The sequence below is a fragment of the Trichoplusia ni genome, chromosome 6 (genome assembly GCF_003590095.1).
Source record: "Trichoplusia ni isolate ovarian cell line Hi5 chromosome 6, tn1, whole genome shotgun sequence".
NCBI classification, from domain to species: Eukaryota; Metazoa; Arthropoda; class Insecta; order Lepidoptera; family Noctuidae; genus Trichoplusia; species Trichoplusia ni.
In genome coordinates this window covers 6564690-6587801 of record NC_039483.1, presented here as the reverse complement: position 1 = coordinate 6587801, position 23112 = coordinate 6564690, and the positions used below count along the sequence as shown (strand labels likewise).

General features: G+C 36.7%; 1 protein-coding gene across 1 annotated transcript; it reads right to left on the bottom strand.

The window, feature by feature from the left end:
• Nucleotides 1–1389: 1389 nt before the first annotated feature.
• Nucleotides 1390–3418, bottom strand: LOC113494767. The gene is made up of 4 exons (XM_026873219.1): nucleotides 3130–3418; nucleotides 2426–2599; nucleotides 1812–1974; nucleotides 1390–1525 (listed from the first exon to the last, which is right to left on the bottom strand). The coding sequence occupies exons 1-4, from the start codon at nucleotides 3220–3222 to the stop codon at nucleotides 1446–1448; spliced, it is 510 nt and encodes a 169-aa protein (XP_026729020.1). The 5' UTR covers nucleotides 3223–3418; the 3' UTR covers nucleotides 1390–1445.
• Between the last annotated feature and the right edge of the window lie 19694 nt (nucleotides 3419–23112).

The following is a 23112-nucleotide window of genomic DNA, read 5'->3' as shown; positions in this document are numbered from 1 at the left end:
ATGCAGTATACTGTAACTGCCGCTAAGCGACTTCCTATCTGACCGTTACATCTGATCTGATTTGATGAGAACGTCTCCGGGTAAAATGCGAGTTCCTGCTTGTTTTCGAAATAAAAAGAAATGTCAAAAGCTTTTTTATTTCATGTCGTTTAACAGGCACTTCGTGTCAATAGTACATCCTTTGATTATTTCAAAATTAGCTGTGACCGTTGCTTGCCTATATAATTGTCGAGGTTCCAATTCTCGTGTGGTTCAGGTGGCGGCGAGGTCCCCTCGCGCTGGTCGCGCGCGCGGCTCCGGCCCGCCACGCGCACGCTGGCCGCCGCTGATGACAACGACTTCGCCGATCTGATCGAAGGTGGGCCCGGCCTCATAGGGACCTTTTTTTTTTTTTTTGTTTAGGCGGGGAATCCTCATGGACACCCACTCCCTCGGGGGAGGAAATGGGTAGTGTCAGACTTTTACTGATTAAACCTGAACCGCCGTGCTACGTCATCCGCGTTTTTGTGTCGGTGTATGGCAATGCGTTGCAATCCTTCATACACCGACCGCGGGCTTCCACCGGCCAGTACTGTGGGCCGGTAGGTCACTTTCTTGTGTTGTGTGGAGGCTGACGTGTAAAGAGCGTTGGCCTCCTCGCCTCATATTGGGACCGCATCCATAGCACCGAATGTGGCCCCCCGCCGTGGGTAATATACTCGGAGGCCTCATAGGTACCTACCTCACCACACTACTATGCAATTATGCATGCTGTATGATAGCTTCTACATTGCTCTGCTTATTACCGCTGCTTACAGAGATTAAAAAAGTTTACTTATCTACCAAACTTAGAGTAATTTAATTGGATTGGACTAATTTAATTTAATTGGATTGCGCCACAGTAAACAAGAAGATAAAAATATATATCTGGAGCAAAGCCCATTTTCATCTAATACTGGCATATCATAAAATGACACCTTACGCTCTGGGTTGATAGGAAGGGTGTGTCAGACTTCCACTGATTAAAAGCCACCCATGTTCCTGCCTTTGCCCTTTGTGTATCGGGGCTGGCTCAGTGGATCCAAGTCTTTGGTTACAAATTTTAGCTCAAGCTCAATAACGCCAAGTTTCGCCAGCGTCTGATTAGATTAGACTTTTATCCAAGGGTTTCTCTATAGGTGTAGAGAGTGTGGCGGCGGGCGACTTTCTGGGCAGCTCCTCCGGGAGCGAGCTGCGCGTGTCGAGCGCCCGGCCCAGCGCCGCGCCCGGCTGAGCCTCCGCGCTCAGCGACAATGAGTTCTAGACCTTGTCACAACGTGGTAAGGGTCAAATTTGTATTGTAGCACTTTGATGGGTCCTTCGTTTCAACAAAGTAAGCGTTACCTCAAAACTTAAAATAAAACACACATATTAGTTTCCAAAACTTTACTCACAAAACACAAAACTAATTTGGGGTCTAAACCTACTCAAATCACTATGTCACTACTCGACAGGAACTGCAGTGACATCCTGAGACTGTTTGTCACTATTATGAAGTACACTGTCACTGTAAAAAAGATAAATTGCAACTTTTTAAACGCTTATATATACATATCAGGCCAGTAAGTAAAGGGGTAATTAAAATCAATGATATCAACAAAGGATCATTAAACAAAATGTATAAGAAGACTATTTGGATGTATTCTGTTCGCCACGGTATACAAATGTGGAGTCTGTCAGTCACGACAAAGGAGAGAGTATGTAAGTTTTAGACTAAATCATCATCGTCCTAGATTTTTATCCCACTATGACGGGGGGGGGGCTTCCATAGAAACTTAAGGCTAAATACTTACACAAAACATCGCATATAATTAATATACACAGGACGCCGCCAGCTATCATACAGTTTGTATGCACGAAGAAACAGAACACAGCCAATATGAAGAACATGAGAACCACGGTGCAACTGTACAAGATGGCGCCCCATTGATATATCTCTATTAATATGGGAATATTCTGAAAAAAGGACGAAATGTTCAATATACAAAGCACTTAAATATTCAAGTATTTGAAATAAGAAAATACATACAGATCACATAACAATATTATAAATGCTTAAATATGTGAGGATGTTTGTATGTTTGTTTCTCCTTCATGCCCCAACAGCTAGACCGATTTCGATTGTAATTTAGGAGGTAGCTAACATGTTGGATAACCTCAGAAGCTAAACAGGTATAGACTTATACCCGACTTCGTTAAAGAAACTTAATGTTTTTGCATCTTTTACTAAACCTCAAGCGGGCGACATAGTTATAAACTAAACCCAGGCAGAAAAAATTATCGTGATCATCACACAACTTTTTATCCTGAATGGGTATCCAACTCACGATCTCCAGCATATAATTCAGGGCCTTAACCACTAGACCACCAGGCCAGTCACTTTACTTATCTAATCAAAGTTACTAACACAGCAAGCTCCGATCATTAACAAAACGCTGACAGTACACAGCATTATTGAAGCTATCCCCAATGTCGTTTGAGCTGTGGTCTCCGTCAGCGAGCCGTAGTTCGAGAGTACCGGGTTCATATCCCAGTAGCCGTGCGAGTGACTTACATTTGGTGCGAATAGAACTCCTACAATCTGGAAAGGAAGGTACATCGTAATTATTTTTTTAGAGAGGCCGCTTTGCCTATGCCTTTCTCTCTGGCTTAATTTTTAAAGAAAGCAAATTAAAAAGCATAGTAGACATAATTAAAAAAAACACTTGTTAAGGTCTGTCATCAATAAAGATTGAACAATTTAGTAGGCAAAGCAGTTATTTAAATAAGCGATAGTCGAGTAACTTTTTGTGATCAGAAGTTGCCTATTAACATTTGGAACTGTTGCTCCACAGATTTAACTACGATAAGGGACTCACCTACCATTCTACCGCGAAATCATATGTATTCATTAATACTCGTAGTGTGGAATTTAGATACTAACAATGTGATTAGATAATGAGTTATAGAAGTTAAGTCTTAGGTAAGTCATAGAAGGTTTCTGTCTAAAAAAGTGGAAAATATGCAACTGGAATCTACATTCTCAGTCAAGCACAGCAAAGAAACTAAGCCCACTTTATTTCATCACTTTCCTTCATTTATCTGTATATTATTCATCGTAAAAGTACTTACAAATGAGAAAACCGCTATCATAACAGTCCCAGCTCTTAAGAAACAACAGAAGCAACAGCTTATAACCGTCGGTAATTTGTCCATGAACCTCATGTTGCCCGTTTTTATCACTTTCCTTTTCAATAATAATATTAACTTATTAATTTTCCATTTCCTAAAACGTTGTTTGATGTGACACTTGACACTTTCAGTATTGATAGTTATGTGACGGAAGAAAAGAATAGGGGGTTTTGGGTTGTAAAGAGGTTTGAGGCAATGAGGTTACCGTTTTGATTTTCAAGAAGTTTTTAATCATATATTATGAGGATGTTATGTCCAGGATGCTTATATGCTCGGATAGCAGAGTGGTTGACGTCGTGTCGAGTCGCGGGTTCGATCTCCGCGTAGGGCAAGCGTATGTGTGATTCACGAATGCTTGTTCTGAGTCTGCGTATCTTTGTGCATGTCATTCGTATGTATAACAGCAGGTAACTTGATGAAAATCTTTCAATTTATCATAACCTGGTCCTAATTACATTTACGTAACGAGATAGCTTTTAATAACCCACATTGTACCAGAATAATTTTAATTTAAATGGATACATTAAAATTAATATCTCATTTAATAATAGCAAAACAGGACCCTTAATCTTCGAACAGTTTAAACCAAAATTAACAACAGATTGGTAATAAAATTTTCAATCAACATGATTGCTATGTAAATTTCACGATATTTGAGGTTCTATCATCAGATCTTAAAGTAAAACTGCTGCAATTGTGGAAGAGAGATAGATATACATACGCCTGTAGAGTGGCATCTCGCTCGCACTTGTCGCTACTTTTAGAGGAGGTGGCAGGACCCCTGAACTAAGATGGGAGGGCTGATCATTATAATATTCGAGGTTCGTCTTAGTTATGATCTATTTGAATGCAAATTGTTGGAGGATCGTGCCTGCGGGCTGGACTAACAGGGCACACTTTCGACTGAAAACTATTCCAGTAATATTGTTTTAGTGATGGTCAGTTAGCAAATGAAGGTGATTCCTATCCCTATTTTTTTCTTGAAAGCAGACTTAGTATTCAATTAATATTTTTAAAGGAGTGTAGACTCCACTATGAGCAGTCCCGTGACTGTAGTATATGTAGCCAAAGGGGGCCGGGTTGTTTTTAGTCAGTGCAAGTCCGACATATTATGCCTACGCTGTGCCCTCGACATGGGTTTAAGTCATTAACGTTTCACCCTGGAAAACGAAAAAAAGATCTCAAGAGCTAATGCTTCATTATTTAATTGCATACGTTTGTAAGACATCTTAATATGGGAAACGTATCTTTTAAATTCATGAGGACGCAAACTGCTTCAGCTGTCTAGTTGCCTATATCTAAACAGACAGCCGGCTAATTGCGTAAAAAAAAAACAAGTCCATTCTTCACTTTCATACATTTTTAATTCCTACAAACTGTGACAACGTTAGTGTTACAAATCTGGTATAAAAAAATAGTGCGACGTAAAAGTCGCAAGTTTACCTCACCAATCTTCGCCACACCGACGTAGACTCACAATTTTGATGAATCTCTAAATGTTAATGAGGCATTTAGCCTGTTGAGTGCCTGGTTGTGCCTGAGTTTGCCTGTTTATGAACAAGGTTTGATGAGGTAATCGTGTACGTGCGATCCTTGATTGTTTTGTTAGGTTAGAAAGGGTGAGGGTTGGGTCGTAAGTTTGGATTTCGGAACGAATAAGGTTGTAGTTCCAGACGTGTTGATTTGGTGGAATATATTTGAGTCTTGTATAACACGGTGATTTTTTAGTCGTCTACCTAACACAATAAGTAAGAAGAAAAATTAAATAAGAGAAATCTGAAAATACTCTTGAAAATGATAAAAACGCCGCCGCCCGTCCCCTGACCATTGTTACAAGGCTTGGACCGCGCTCGCAACAGAGCTGTGTTTCTAAAAAAACTACGAATTGCATCATAATATTGAATAAAAATTGCATTTTAAATTTATTCAAATCTCATAAATACCTGTGTTTTTTATGATGAACGTGTTCTAGTCATTGGATACATGAACTGGGCTGCTTTTGTAAGACGACTAAAAAATCACGGTGTATAAAAGTGGGTATGGAAAAGTAACTATAATGTAAATGGTTAGGGTTAATTTTTGTCAAATTTGAAACATGAATTTCAATTTATCAATTCAGCCTACCGAGATCAATACAAACTTTCCTTCAGTTGTGTCACAGAAAACATAAATGTCATGATGATGTTTATTTTTTGGATAAATCTGAATCATCGAGTCTCCTTTCTTGGGAGGCCTTTCGGAAGTTATACGTTCATCACTTTATCTTCATATAACCCCCGCCCCCGAAACGCCAAATTATGGCCAACACTGACACAGTTGCAGGTTGAACATCATAAAAACACGAATGCATACATAAAAATAAAATAAAAAGTTTTTAGACTTATATTTCAAGATCCCAAGAAAGTTTCTCAACTAGGCAAAGAAGCCTACGCATATAACATCATTAAACATTCTCAAAAGAAGCTATTATCGTTAAAACTTCAGCGGAGCACTTAACAAAATCCTACTAATATTATAAACGCGAATGTTTGTATGTATGATTGTTTGTTCCTCTCTCACGTAAAAACTACGGATTTAGATGAAACTTAGTACACAGATAGTTCATAACCAGGATTAACAAATAGGATAGTTTTTATCCCGATTTTATCGTCCCGTGGGATCTTTTTCGATATGTAGCAGGCGGGTCCGCGTGCATCAGCTAGTGTTCGTTAAAAAACTAACATACATCGTATCTCGTAAAACATTTATGCCACACCTGCACTTAAATTCTTGTAAACGTTTCATAAAATATTTATAAAGAGGCTTTCAAATGCGTGGTTGTTATTTTTTTTTTTTTTGGAATAAGTGCTAGCCTATTTTTATGGTTCTATATAAAAAGGTAAAAACCGAACTTTTTTCTGAGGATCCGCTGTATGTCTGTCTGTTAAAAATTGAGGAAAAGTAACGATTAGGATGGTCATAAATGTGATGAGTGTCCTTTTTCTTTTTTTAGTAAATATGGACTCTCGGACTCACGTTAGTTTTCAATTATGTTAAAGTTATACGCGTTGTGTCCTAAATAGATCCGTGACGTATAAAAACAGAGCTATAAAAGCTTGTTTTCTGTATTCACATTTCTCTCACTTTTTTATATATTGCAACTATTATTTTTTACAAAAATGCATTCAAAATGTTTATGTTAAAACACTGAGGAAAAATCTGTGCTCGATAAAATAAAACATTTCAAACATATACCTATTATAACTCATTTTTGTACCTAATAGTCACTAATACTAATAGTAAACTTCTATACTAATAAACTTCTACAATACAAACAATCTAATTCAGTTAATACTAACACAATCACTAATTAGAGATTTCACAACACATCAAAAATAAACCCTAACTCGTCTCTAGTAAGGTTGAATTTTCATCAATCTGGAACCGTCTAAAAGGAACTTAGCATATACGATTTTGAACTGTACCTACCTTGTAATAAGGTTGAATTCAGGTATGTTTATTTGCCCCAATTACAGTATACCACAGGCGGTAATTTGCGGTAACACAGACGTCTATGCAAGGGCTATCTGTGCCTTGATTTATGTTAACATTAGACCTGATTACACCCTTCCGTTTGATGTTTGAGCATAGAATGACAGTTAAGTTATTACTGGTCTAAAGAGGTTTCATATCAAAGCTTGCTTTGTGCATTGAGGTGGAATTATAAGCGAGCTTGCAAGTGACGTCACTTGCAAGCTGAGCTAGTTGTTTTGGTTTTTAGTTGTAGTTTTATGGAAGATTCAATGCTATCAACTCAACCCGGGTTTTCTGTATCTCTGTTTCTTACACTGCGTCTGTTTAAAGATGAAACGAACGAACTTAAAAAACAACCCGACTTTAGCCTGAACTAAGGATTAGACACCTCCAATAAAATATATTCGTGCATTGTATAGTTCATCCTTATGTTAAAAAGTAAGGCAGAAATAGGCTGAAACATACATAACTTTGGGAATTTATGTAACTCGTAGGTAACATTATTAATGAATCCAAGCTAAACACCAATTATTAATAATGTCAGCTAAACTTATCAAATTAATTAAAATATGGCTTAACTTTAAGTACCGACTCCGACCCAAGATATAATCTTGTGTCAACTCTCGGTAAACTAAACCAAGTTTTCTCCTACCCTCCCTATGTTCCCATAGAGTAGAACAGTTGCCAATGCAAAAAACGAGACGCTCACAAGGCCTTATCAATTTTGAGGAAATATTGCCATAGAGTTAATTGATATCTTGGGATAAAACTTACGTTTTATATATATACCCCTTATACCCGACTGACATATCGATAAATTTAAGTGATAGGTATATTAAATTTAAATTTCTTATCTTTATTGTATGTTTTATGTCTCCTGAACTAAGGAATTTAATCCTTGTGTCGCGGGGGTTTCACGAACATTCAAGTCTCATGCACAAAGACTCCCAGACACGTCGCGCTCTGTGGCTTTGGCTTGATGACCTCAACCACTCGGCTATCCGTGCAGGCAAACATTTTTTCGCTTTTAGTTTTTAAACTTTTTTTAGACAAAAAGGCCCTGCAAGATTATCTTTCTTATTTAAGTATCTAATCAAATTGAGTGCGATCAAGTCATAGGTTCGAATATATTGTGTACATTATTTATGAGTACACCACAGTACAAAATATAAAGACCGAGTTTCATTTAAAAGTTCACACTCCTCCCAGTTTAATATTTTAAACCATTAATATAAGCACGAAGTCTAACTTTTGCCTTGTTGTTATTGTTTACGAACGCTAGAGAATAAACCCACACTAATTAAAAAATACTTTTGGAAATTTAATTCCTTTGAGGATACTGAATTTTGAATACTTGGTAAAATACCTACTGAAATTCGGTTCTAGTTATTGCAATCGGAGATTTTTTTTTAATTAAACATCTCTCAGTCTGTAGAAGTTACAAACAGTTTCCAAACAATCAATTCACATGCACAAAGACACCAAGACTCAGAACAAGCATTCGTAGATCACACAAACATTTGTCCCGCGCTGGGATCAAAATCGAGACACGTCACGCACAGTAGGTTTATCATGGTGACCATTTGGCTATGCGTGCAGTCAAATTGAAATGACGACTGTGTGTTAAAAGCAAAGAGAAACATGTTAAATCGTTACTTGGCAGAAAAATATTACACACATATTTTCCTTTCATCCCATACTTGGAACGAAGTCTTATAATAAATTTGACCCTTTGAATACGGAAGCCTAGTAATACTAGTATAATGATTGTTTATACAAAACTGAAATTTAAAACATATTTGTACGTTAACCTACAAGCCTCTGCTATCACTAACTTACTGACAGTTGAGCTTCGCACGGCTTAGCAATAATGAGAGCATCAACACAACGTACCGACAGCATAAAAAGTTGGCTAAAATACAACAAATATCATGACCATTCTAAAAAGGTGCTTTGTAAATCTTTTTTGGTTATTGTTTTTTGTCGCTTTTTGTATAGGCAGCAATACAAGGTTAAGTGTCAGTAACTAAGGTGCTTAAATAAATTTGAAATGTTTGTGAATGAAATGTAATTTCTAGTGTTTTTTATAGAAGGCACTTTAGACGCCACGCGGTTACAAAATGTCATTCCTCTAGAGAACACTAAATGAAATCAGTAATAAAAATGAGAATTAATGCTTTTGAATTCTGTTTGAATAAAAAGTAAACATGATAAATGATTTCAAACATGATTTTTATGGCAAATGAAACTGTTTTCTAGATTAGACACATTAATGTGCGTTTAGAGATTGTTGTGTACGCAACAATCTCTAAACGTGGATATGGCTTAGTGACCTCAACCACATGGCTATCCGTGCAGTCAAATTAGAATATACAAAAACTAAAATAATTCATAACTTCATCAAACTTTCAACCAGCAGTCTAAAGTCCAAATTCAGTCCACTCAGAAGTTTTTAATAGGATAACCTAATTAGTCTGAGTGGAGCTTAATCTCAATGTTCAAAGGAAATAATGAAACGACGCACTCAGTGCTGTAAGCAGTAAGTAATTGGCTATCTGATTCCATTAAATCGTGAGGCAAGACTGCTTTAGTTGTAGAAAAGAGACAGCATACACGGTGTAGAGCGGCATCTCTATCTTATAACTGCAATATTCTACAAAGAGAGTCTTTGGGAAGTCTAAACAATGACTCCCACACTAAGGAATTAAATCCTTATTTTATAGTAACTATTGTGAGACTGATTCATTATTAAATGATGCAACGGTTTGATGTTTGGTATGACTCGCGACCCCGCCGCGTCGGCTCATGATTAAGGACTCCGTTTGCCTCCGAAACTGGTCGGGCACTCCCGATAAATACGCATGAGTTAACCGTTACATCATTTAATGATTTAATCCTTGTGTCGCATATAGTTTTCTAGTATATCATTCACTCATTCTATAGCATAGAAATCTAATTGTTTGCTGAAGAAATCAACGCGGACAACGTCACCGGATAAAGTTGGTATTAAGTTATATTTCTCGTTATTTATCTAAGTGCGGTATTATTGAGTTAGCAAGACGTTGAGAGCTTAGCGCAGCGGCTGCGGTACCCTCGTACTGAGATAACGGGTACCGATAGAAAAATAAATACTGTTGAGTATGGTATTATATTTTCTTCGTGTGACGAGTTTTTATAAAGGTTCCTTTTTTTTATTGTAGCTTAGTAATTTTACTTAGATGATGTAACGGTTTACTAACGTGTGTTTTTCGGGATTAACCGACTAGTTTCGAACAAAACCGGAATCTTTAATCATGAGTTGACGAGGCGGTGGTCAACCAATTCGACTATGAAAAAGAGACTTTTACAGCCCAAGTCAGGAATATTTGACTTTGGAAAAAAAAGAGTACTTAAATGATGGGTTTAATATGAAGATGTAAATAACTTTATCAGCACACCGATTGCCGCATAGTATTACTCGTACCACATTTTATGATACACACATTTTCGTTCCAAATCAAATCATTATTCTTCAAGGAAACAGAAACAAAATCATCCAAAAAGCCTTCACAAAACCGTACCATTGATTAAATTCACCAGTGAGAAAGTAGTTTTAAACAAAACAGTCTGAGTATTGGAGATCGAAGACTCATTAGTGCGAACTCCATCGTACCGAATGACATTGGATCTATTGATGTTGCGACGATCTCTAGTCCGAGATATTCAAAAAGATTTTTGCTCGTGAAAGCGACAAAGTGTCTTGGTTTATTTGATCGGGTACAAGTAAGGTTGGAAGTCGAGTTGGTATTATGGTTATGGTTTTAACGCTTCTAACGCAGGAAAAGTACCAATATTTATTTTTCTATCAAAATCAGAATTATCTGAAAATAAATAACTGCTCGATGAAAAATAGCCTAGTACGTAATATTTTATCATTCTAGGATACCACTGATGAACGGTAGTTAAAAACTAAATTCAAAGTTTGCGTATATGGGAAGAGGTCTGTGCATAGCAGTAGAACATTTTATTTCTAGGCATTGAAATACACAGCTTTCTTCGAAATAATTATCCCAGTTTAAAAATAAACAACGTATTTCCCATACAAACGTTCTACGAGTATATATGAAATGAAATGAAATGAAATCATTTATTCTGTAAGTAGGATATATCATCACTTTTACATGTCTTCTTATTTTTTTTTGAGAACGCTGGAGTCGACATTTCCTATCTGACTACCCTGAGAAGAAATGTCGAAACAAACTCAAGGGGTCACAGTCTCTTTTAAAGTCCAGACAATTTCAATGCGAATAGATATGTATAAACCAATGCACGGTATTTTTTTTTTGCAACATTTGTCTGTTAATCCCACTGTACATAACAGACTTAAGACCGTCAAAGCGAAATGTATTGCATCAAAGTAATTTAATATTCTATTGACGAAGGGATTATGCCTTTGAACTCATAATGTCTCAATATTTACGATACATTGCCGTTTATGTTCAGTCACTTTTGAATTTTAGCTGTGGGACTACGCAATGTACAGCAAACACGTAAGAAACTCGCACTGACTATATGAACCTTGGTACTTATGCTAAGGAAGGATCGTTAATGTCTCATTATGAGTACATATTTGTATGCTGGATACGAATTTGACTGTCAATTAGAATAACTGGTGTTTTTGAATAGAGCATTAGTGTTTTAGCAGTCTAAATGACGTAGACATAGTATTTTCTCAAATAATTCTGTACCGAAAAGTGACAGCTAAACTCTGGACAAATCTGAGGCTCGCTTTCATCCGTCAGTCACAAGCTTTATGTCATGAACTGTGCTACTAGTCACTACCGGGAACTAGTCAGTTGAAATTACTACAGTGCATTCTGTTGCTGTTATAAAAAAAAAGCAACGATGCAAGCAAGGAAGATAACATTTCTTCTCTTGCTCAAAATTTAATGTAACCTGTAACCAGCGGCTTGACCTCCATTAATAGGCTAATATTACATAAGTTGCCGTGAAGGAACCTCAGTAAACAAGTATGTACATTTATTAATCAAAGAATGCATATCAATAACCTAAGAACACGACGTGACACTCAACGCTTGGCGGGACTAATGACGTGTAACGTCGGCAAAGACATCTAGAAAATTGTTAGAATAAAAAAAACCTGTCAAGTACGAGTTTCATGAATAGCTCATGAACAAATAATAAATTACGCAAAGTTTTCTACGGTCATACATTCAATGAGTAACCAAATTTGTTCTACAGCCTATTCTTGCTGAACTCAAAGTTTACGAGTCCGACTCGCACTTGACCAATTGATTATTCTTCATTCATATCTTTTGACAAACAAAAAAAATCAATAGCACTTAAATTATTGGGAGCTAGACTAGGAAATAGAGAGAAAGGCGTGTGCCCAGCGATGGGATCAGAACATAGAGATAGGGTTCCGTTTATACACTTTGGGTACGGCCACTAAAAGAACGATGGTGAACGATAATACGTGTACAAAATAACACAACGAAATATTCACGAATGTGTCAATGCACAGGAAAACTTACATATTTACTCCCAAACTTAAAAGCCCGGTCTTTAAAACAAGTTATCTAAAATCTTTTAATAACGAACTACTTACTAATCATACGACAAAAGGGTTCCATTAATATCTTTTGGGTGCGGAACCCTAAAAAGAAATGGACCTATCAAAATAACGCCAGTTTATAATAATGTTGTGTTAATAAAATGTTTTGGTTAGCTGGCGTCGCCTGCAAATGGCATGTGGTGGGTAAAAACGGTGTTGTGTTGCTTCGGTTACGTCCCGGTGAGCCGGTAATGAGGTAAAACTGGGTAGCGTCAGCAGAAAAATATGTATTTTAATTTATAATTTAAAAAAATATAAGTTTATACTAGCAGTCGCCCGTGGCTACGCCCGCGTGTGATGTCTTTAAGTCGAGTCTATGTTACGTTAATTCTCTAATCCCTCCGAGAACATGTGTATGAAAGCGTAACAAACAAACTTACATTTATGTTTAGAATATTAGTTTAGGTCATTTGGTTACTCTAATACCTTAAGTAGTTGATAATGGCTGGCATCTTTTGTTTTTTTTTTTCAGATATTCTTTTTAGAATTTAAAGTTTCTTACTTTAATCGTGTTTTTTTTTTCAACCAACCGATTTTTTTTTCATTACCCTATTTGTACGGGACCCTCAAAGTCGCCAGTCGGACTGGCGCTTGACCGGTTTTCTTAAACTTTTCTTCTGACGGTACCTCTCATTACCGCGAGGTAGTTCGTTTGTAATGAATTTATGGTATATAATATTCATGTATTTTTATAACCTCACTGGCTGTTTGAGTGTTTACCTTTGCCACTTTGTTGTTTTTTTTTTCTATAAGACCAGTGCTATTTTATTTCACCAAATTTTGTTGGACAAATTTTAGAACCTCTAAAATAGTATTTTACGTCAAAGTCATTTAAGGGTAAGATCTGAACAGAACTGTATTAACAAATCTCAGTGGTGTAGCTATCTTTCCATCCGGTTGTCCGTCTGTTACTAGGCTGTATCTCATGAACCTGGAATTTGTAGATAGGCAGTGGCAATTTTCACGGATGATGTATTTTTCACCTGTCGAACTTTGATTCAACAGAGGACAAGTTTGTTTTGTAATTAATTGATTTATTGTGTTCCGCTGAGTTTTAAAAACATTCAACTTCATGATCAAAGAGAAAAAGAAAACGAGAAAATCACACACCTAGACTCAGGATAAGCGTTTTTAATCACAAATATTTGTCTTACGTGGGGATCACCACGCTGCATATAGTGTTTTTGCGTGGTTACAACACCACTTAGTCGTCTTCCTCGCAGTGAAGAGGACCTAAGTCTATCATTGCCGAAACATAAGTCCAACATTAACATAATGTGGGACAAACACGAATTACTTTATTAGAGTCCCAAAAATTTTCCACGGCAGGGGGAGGGCACAATCGGTGCTATGGATGTGATCTCAATATGAAGCGAAGAGGCCCTCACACAACGCGAGAAAGTAGCCCACCGGCCCACAGTACTGGCCGGTGGAAGCCCGCGGTCGGTGTATGAAGAATTGCAGCGCATTGTCATACACCGACACAAAAACAGGTTCAGGTTTAGTCAGTAAGAGTCTGACACTACCGCTTTCTACCCCCGAGAGAGTACTGACCAAAAAAAGGGCCCCGTCAATTTTGACGCCTGACATGTGTTATTAGGAAGGACATATTAATAATCATACATTCTGAATTCGTAAATTGGACCGCTAGGTACATGCTTACAGTACCTTCTTGGGCAATCAAGGTTAATTGGTTTAGGACGGGCTAGAAGCAAACCTGACTAAAATAAACGTGTTTAACGTCAAAGGGGTTAATTAGATCAAACAGTGTCTTTCTAAAGCTCTACATCGACAGGCTTTCTTGTCTAGTGGTTAGTTGCCCTGATCGCAATACCAGAGTTCGTGGGTTCGCTTCCCACCCAGGATAGTTTGTGTGATGAGCACGATATTTTTTTGAATATGTATATATTTAGGAACTATGGTTATCATTTTTATCAGTTTATCAATGTTTATCAGTTATCTCATACTCTTCATACAACCTTTACTTAGTTTGAGGCTAGAAAACCTTGTGTGAAAGCAATTGGAACATGAAAAGATCAACAAACCACTCAAAACGTTTTCTTTCACCCTAAAACCCAGATATTTCTCCATCCAAAACGGGTATTATTCTCCGATCCACTCCAAACTACGATGCCAGACGTGAAACCTCGTTAGTTGACACAAATTGCGCGCCAACGTGACAGGTGTCCGGACACTTTATCCCCGACACAATCTCTTAGGGAACGACTTTACCCGCTCTCGGTTGCAACACTCAAAAGTTTATCGAGCAAACGTTGCCTCAGTGTTCAAGTTTCAAGCTTTTGGAGAATTATAAAGTAGGGGTTAAATGTATTAAGTCTTTAGATAATGCTTGGAAGTAAGTGATGCTATTTTGTGTGTCTTAAATAAGAAATAACCAAGAAAGAGACTATAAGAATAACCAATGTTTCCTGGAAATAAAACTACTTTTACGAATTTTATCGCCTGTCAAGACGAACGCCATCTCAGTCTGTTCGGAACCATGATACCTCCAAAGCTGTCGAAACGTAAACGTCGGGAACTAAATCAAAAATGAAACCGCGATAAAATCCGCAAAAGTAGTTTTATTTTAATGTCTAATATTCGCTTAAACCTAAAAAGCCACTAACCAATGTTTCGTCTAGTTCCAATGATTTCAGACCTGGTGTCGCGGTGACAAACATTCAGGTCACGTGCACAAAGAAACCCAGTATCAGAGAGACTGACTGTCATAAAATTTGTTGAGTCTAAGACAATCTCAGAACAAATTTTATGATACAAATGCTTGTCTTGCTCTAAGATTAAACGAAGATGGAAAGAACTAGAAAGATGCGGACAAGTGCTACCAATTAAATAAGATGATGACTACCTATTAGAATATCACAACCCATTGTGCTGAGTAACAAATTATTTTATAAATGAGGAACTAGTCTTTATGAAACCACTGACAAATATAATTTTGAGACTGGGACCAATAGCTTTAATTATTTTGTTGAAACTCCGAGCTCCACTAAGCATTTCCAAAAAAAAACCCTGACTAACGAAAATTTTCTTTTTCCTTGCAAAAAACACCGTTCGCAAATTGACAGAACCTAACAAGAAACAAATGAAAGTCGAAAAGTTGTAAACAAATAATAGAGATTTCCCGCGCAGCTGCGGATCATCAAACTTGTAAGAGTTTGTTCAGTCCATTAGTAATTGGGAAATAGGATTGAAATTTCGAATAAAAGATATACATTTATTGAAGAACATTATGATTTATGTACTTTAGACCTCAGAATACTGGATTCAGTAAGAAAATCTGGTTTTTTTTTTGTTCTTTTTATTTCTACAAGTTTCACAGTTTAGCCCAGTGGCATAAACATTTGCCATTGTCATGTCATTTCCGGAATAAACTGTCGTCTTCTCGAATGCATGTGTTTATTAAGCAATAATCACTTGCCCAAAACGGTGACAAAACTAGCACTAATAAATTATTTTTAAGGCAATTATATCGGCACGTTACAGAACTACAGGCGGTTTAAATACTTACACCTATCTATGCATCAACCCTACGAAAATATATATTTAAAATGACTTTGAGAGGAAGATTCATTACTAAATGCTGCAACGGGCTACTCACGGGTATTTACATGCCCGACTAGTCTCAGACCCAACCGGATTCCTTAATCACGAACAAAAGCGGCAGAGGGGTCGCGAGTCAAAAATAATTCTATAGAATATTTTGGAACGTTCCAGTTCACTCTCATAACCTATTTACTACAGACATGCTGTAAATAGCTGGTATATCTAGCTGAGGTCGTGTTGCAATTCAGTCTCAGACAACACTCTCGTTGATTAAAAACCTCGCGTGTCAGCTGCCCACTCTGCCACACTTTATATTATCGTCATGAAGATCTGTTGCTATGGTAACGCTAGATTGAGTAGAAGCGAGTGATAAAGTGGTTCTCTTAGTTAATGCAACTGATTTGTAAAGTTTCTGAAGAGCAAGTTAAATAAAAATGTGGTTTATTTTACAGTATACTCGTTGTCCTAGGTAATCTCCTGTATTCTTTGACGTGATAAATGCTTTTTAATTTTTGATGGTGTGTGTTTGAACTGCACTACATTTCCCAATCACAGGTTAAGCCTCGCTTGATACGATCGGACCACCTATGTCTAGTTCCTCGTTGTCCCGAAACGGACTTCAAAACTTGACCTTCGGCCGTAATTTATACTGGCTGTGGTCTGATTGACAGTCGGTACATGGAAAAAGAACTACTTACCCACATCCGGCTAGGAGCTGACTCAAAAATAGGAAAAGGCTAGGATGATGCATAAATTTCTTTTAGCCCATTTTTTTTCTCAGATACAGCAGACGTCTTTAAATTTGTAACTAGAGATTACACTATCAACGTAATTTAGTAGATTTACACCACAAATATGCCATCGTAAAATATAGAAGGAATTACTTAGGTGTAACATATTTTGAATCGTTTTTTCAATACCAGATCTTGATCATCCATACTAGGTATTGTTCTCCAATGGAACTTTATAGTAACTATGAGTGTGTAATATGTGTATGAGTGAGTAAACCGTTGAACCATTTAATAATCCAATAGAACTTACCAAAAAATTATAAACTACTATCAATAGAGCTACCGCACCACACACTCCTAGAATCCCTGAATCGTATGCATCCCAACGTCAAATGAATCGACTTCAGACATTGAATGAAATGCTTTACTGGAATCGATAGCGTCAGAAATTCAATACAAAGATCCGAGAACCAGATTCAATATCGATACTATTAATGTTAAGACTGACAATATATTCACACGGATATTAAACCTGGACAAGTATGCTGTCTGAATGGGACTACGCTAGATTGCATATTTATGCTGCACGAGGGCTTCAATTCCAAACATAAGAATAATATCAGTAATTTTCTTTCATTAAACTAATTTTGCCGTTACTGTCCAAGACTTTAAAATTGCATACCCAATAAATAAAACAAAACACACAAAAATACGTTTAACATGCTTGTATCGAACCCAGGTTCTAATCTATCCAGCTATTAATCAATCAATTAAAAGCCTTTATTATTTTCTTATTACATTATCCGGGTACTCTGGAAGCCGACCTCAACATAGTTGGTAAAAGGCTTGGCTGATTACTTGGTGATGATTATTTATCTTATCACATAAAAACATAGGACTACATGCCCCACAAAACTGTTTAATGACACGGATCTGTTTAAACGAGAAGAAATTTGTGCCTTGTGTGGGTTTACATACATACAATTTCCTTGCATAGAAGATGCAGACTCAGAACAAGTATTTTGAAAATTTTCTTGCTTGTTGTACGCAAGGGTCAAAAAAGAAGACCAAGCTACAATCCCCAAGGCCTAACAGAAAATTATTCAAATTTTAAACCACACAATTAGATCATTACTCAAGTGACAACAGTTCAACCAATCATAAGTCAAATTTTATTCATTGTTGAATTCAAATAATTTCTCTTCGAGATAAAAAAAATATCATCGGTCTCTTCAGTGGGCTGTATCTAAACAGGACTAATGATCGCATCTGCCAAGAAACTCGACTTCATAGAGTTCAGACAAAACTCTATCTTATGCTATGGAGTTAAGGTGGATTTTTATTTGCTTCTACAGTCTCAATAAAAAGAATGAACTGCTTTCGTATTGTCCCGAGGATTTCTCAAGAGTTTTAGTAAATATCACTTTGGAGAAAACATTTTATATTATTTAGCTTATAAGTTAGTGACTTGGAGATATTGGAAAGATGTATCACAGTTTTCTTCGTAAATATCAAAGATGTTAGGTACGTTTTTCTTTGGATTCCGTACTCAAAGGGCGAAACGGAACCCAATCGGAATCCAAAACGGCTCCACCGTCCGTTCATCTGTCCGTCTGACCTAGGCTGTACCTCGATAACCATGATAGCTATATACTTAGTTAAAATTTTCACAAAATATGTAAAATTGTTGTAATTTAAAACCCAAATCTAATCAAATTGTACTTCATTCCTCGAAGAGAAAAACAAAAAAAGGCCAAAACTACCATCAAAAATTAATATTTAGTATTTTACAATCACTTTTCAAATTCTTACCGTAAGGCAATCCTATCAAAATATTTAACGTTTATTTCTATTACCCTAAAACAGGCGCTTAAGAATCATTCGATTAAAAAAACAAAAGACTGCATGGTACATGGTTTCAAAATTTCATTCTTATGGTGTTGAACCGGTAAGAACTCCATAGGTTACTCTTTATGAATTCACCTCCCATTACCTTGCATAAGTCACGTAGTTCTTGATTCTCCGTAACGTATTTCACGTAATTCACGTTCACGTTCTACGTCAGAAACTCTCCTTCACCATGGAAATTAGAGGGGTACTCGTTCTTGGAACCTTACGAAGCAAACAAATCGATTATATCTGTCCATGAATTTTGTAACGCCGGTCAAGGGTAGTATTGATTGAATAGAAGAGCATTTCGTCATGATAGCATTCGAAGAGTTACTTTTGGCAAAAGATAATACGTATTGTGATAATGTTTGTGCAGACCTCGGTTGCATGTAGAGGTGATTAGAAATTAACATTATTTGGGTTCCGTGTTTAAAGATAAAAAACGGTAGTCGTATTACTAAAACACATCTATTTCTCGATCTCGTCCGTTAACAGGCTATCTGACAAACCGTTATAACCTATATGTGTGACTCGATCTGCCTTTCTTAGTATTAAATGGTCTTTGGTCCAATTGTTTTTAGTATATCATTGGACATGCAAAATATTAAGACAATGAACGGTCCATTCTGAGGCGTGGATTACTTAGTGTCTCGGCCTCTAAAGGACTACTACTGTTCCTTTTTATTTTTTGTGTGATCCGAGCACATTTCAAGATTTAAAAATGATCTCTCGGCCAATAGGTGCTGGTCCTAACAAAAAAGCTCAAGAATATTCTAATGACAAAAAAATATAGATTTAAAAAATATAAACACACACATTTTTAAATGTCACCGTTCATTTTTTTTTTTCAAATACTTTTATAGTTGTAAATTGTATTGTCATCGGGTTTGAAGCTGCCCTGATTTCAGCCTGCTAGCTTATCGAGAAGTGCCTTAAAATTGAGTTACAAAGCAGGTTCTAAGATTTAAAAATCTTCTCATGGCTAATAGTCCCTAAAACAAAACTCAAGAAGGTTCTAATCGAAAAAAAAACAAAAGATCAATAAAAACTAAATGTTCTACATAATCCACTATCCTTCAGTCACTGATGACCGACCCCAAAAGCTGAAGCTGCTTTATTTACATACTAGCTGCTGCCCGCGACTTCGTCCCCGAGGGTAGAAGATATAAGTTATGATTTTTATCTGCCTACCTGCCCTGTTTTTTTCACATTTTCCATTGTATCTTCGCTCCTATTAGTCACAGCGTGATGGTTTATAGCCTAAGCCTTCCTCGATGAATGGTCTATTCAACACAAAAATAATTTTTCAATTTGGACCAGTAGTTCCTGAGATTAGCGCGTTCAAACAAACAAACAAACAAACAAACAAACAAACTCTTCAGCTTTATATATTAGTAAGTATATAGATTTATTTCTTACATCACACCTTCACATCAATAACAGCCTCCAATCCATTTATTCTTATTTTTCCCAATAGCGCGCTCTTATACGTGTGTGTGTTTATGGCAAAAACAATGATAAATCAAACATAACCTGTGACGTCACAGCAAAGTGAAGACATTAATATCTATATGTAAGGTGGATATGTTTCGGAGATATGAGTGATGGGTGACAGCTTTTGAAATGAGAGATTTTTGCTTTTTCTGGTGTCATTCAACTACATTTTATGTGTCGAATATTCATATCTATAAAATGTTTATAAAAAACGGTCCAGTGCGTGTAATTCCCGCGGCAATTAGGTTTAATTAATTTATTTCAAAATCTAAATAAATAGTTCAGAATCTTTAATACCAGAATTAATCTTTGAGAAGCAAATGGTACAAATGACATTCCAAAACTAATAAAAAAAACTCCTTAAATGTAATTTCAAATTTTAATTGCAACTTTACATAAAATATCTGAATACTATAATTTATTTCCCAGTAAAACTCGAGATCCCCTCCCAAAGCCGAATAAGAATATTAGCCGTAAAATATTTATAAAAACCGACACAGTTTCATAAAAACTTTTGTAACAACATCAAAAACTTTGACAAACTGAATTATGGACACCCTACTCTCAGTAGCCGGGGGCATACCATTGTCTCTTATAGTGGGACATGTCATTGTGGAAGCAAGTGAAAAGGAGGACTTGACTGAAAATTAAGTATGTGAATGTACTGTTCATATCGGTACAGCATGAGCTGAGTCATCTCAATCAACCAAAACTTTGATGGGTAAAACCTCCTTTTGATTAAATTTAAGCTTTAATTTAAATATTTTATTTAACATCAGTTTACTCACACTACTCTTTAACAATCGGGTTTGCCTGACTTTTTTTTTAAACGACCCCAGTAAGGAATTCAATACTTGTGTCGCGGGGGGTTTCACAAACATACAAATCACATGCACAAAGACTCACTCAGAACAAGCATTCGTGGATTGAACCCGCGACACGACGCGCACGGTGGGCTTGGTTTGGTGACCTGAACCACTCGGCTATCTGTGCAGTCTATGCAGACTTGTTTTGGAGCCAACCGGAGTCCTTAGTTACTAGCTTTATTATTAAGGGATCCGGTTGGGTCCGGTTGAGAACGTATTGGTGTATTCTATTGTGTCTATTTATTCTTTGGGATTTTATTGTATTATCCTTTCTTATATTTTTTAAGTAAACTTCGCTTTATAGAGTGGTGTCTCACTTCCACAATTGTCTTACCGTCAGAGATGATGGTAGACACCTAGTGTAATGCCTGAGGCGTTCATTTCCTGTGCGACGTTAAGGATACCGAAATATGGACCCGAATGGTTCACTGATCTTAATGGATGTTCTTTGAATTATCGCACAGATTTCCTCAGGTTTTTTCACTTCATTTTTAGGGCTCAATGCACAGACATATTATAAAAACGGATCGTATGCATTATGCTAGAGCTCTGTCTGTCTGTCATCAGACCTGACACTGATACCTCATGAAACGTTATTTCAGTTATAGCTTGACAGTTGAAAGTTCAGAGTTAATGATTTTTGATTGACAAATAATAAAAATCAGAATCAAGGTTACGCAACGGATACTACAGATATACAAAAAAAAAATTGATCAAATTTGACTTTCGATGATATGTTTTTTTTCAGCCTTTTAGTACGGAACCCTCAGTGTCGCGAGTCCGACACGCACTTAACCGGTTTTTATTGAGTCTGTAAGGTTGTTAACCTGCAATGAGATATCATTGGTTGGTTTATTGTACTTTCTTCTGTTAGACTCAGTTTTATTTATGGCTTTTCCTTTACTGGCTATGTTCATTTTATTGTCTTCTTGTTCATGTTATTCTTCCATTACTTCAGAAATCTTCGAGTCATTTCATTTATTCGTTTCTTGCTTTCGCCACCGAGTTCATATAAGGAGGGTAGCTCAATACTATGTCCTTATTAGACTTCAAGTAATTCGCACTAAAGGCAGAAATAATGTCATTGTTTAAATATTTTTTTAAACAAGTTCAAAATTGTATTTTTCTTTTTCTATATCATATAGGCTACAAACTTTCAATAAAAATACTTTTTGGATTTAATCACAGGTGTGGTTACATATCTGACTTATCTCGCATTTAATTTAACTGAGCTCATGTTAAATTAAAACATCTCTGCGTCATACCATTCTCATTATAACGAGGATGGGGTGCGATAGGTATGATAACATTTTGTTTTAATTTCCTTCAGGTAGTTTAGTAAATAAAGTCATTACGTCACAATCCCCTTTTTACCCTTGAAAATCCTCATAACTTTCACCGCCTTGCCGAAGGTAGAGAGACATGCCGTTCTCTTACCGGTTAATACCACCGGATTGCTTTACCCATATAATACTAAGGACCCGAGAACATGATTCTAACTACATTGATCGCAGATAAAGATACAAATACGTGTGTTACGATTTTTCAATCATCTATCTGACATAATGACGACGTATCTAAGTGACGACCTCTGTGGTCGAGTGGCGTACGCACCGGTTTCAAGGTGTCGCTAGGTCTGAGGTCCCGGGTTCGATCCCCGGTCGGGTCAATGTAAAAATTCACATTTGTACATTGTCTCGGGTCTGGGTGTTTGTGGTACCTTCGTTGTATCTGAATTCCATAACACAAGTGCTTTAGCAACTTACTTTGGGTTCAGAACAATTTATGTGATTTTGTCCGCATTTATTTAAAAAAATAATGCACTTCGGGTGCAACATACTTAAAAACAATGTTCTAATGCATCTTTTATCCACCATTTAGCCTTCCGACCTTCAGAAAATGCAGGCCTCAATCCAAGGACCAAAAGACAATTCAGATTTCAAAATACCTCTCATTCTCAGCCGATATATCAAATATTTCTACCCATTGTCCTTATATTTAATTAAACGTAGTCGACCAGAAATCTCCACCACAAGTCGTTAACGACTGATTTATTCCAATGCAATAAGGCCGATTTTCGTTTGTCACTTGGTATTATAGCCGTGTGATGTAATGTGCCACATTCGTCATCTTTGAATAGTTTCTTGTGTTAATGAATGGTGGTTGAATAACATAGCATAGATGGTTGGAAGATGGCTTTTGCATTTATACACCATGATTTTTTAGTCGTCTTACAAAAGCAGCCCAGTTC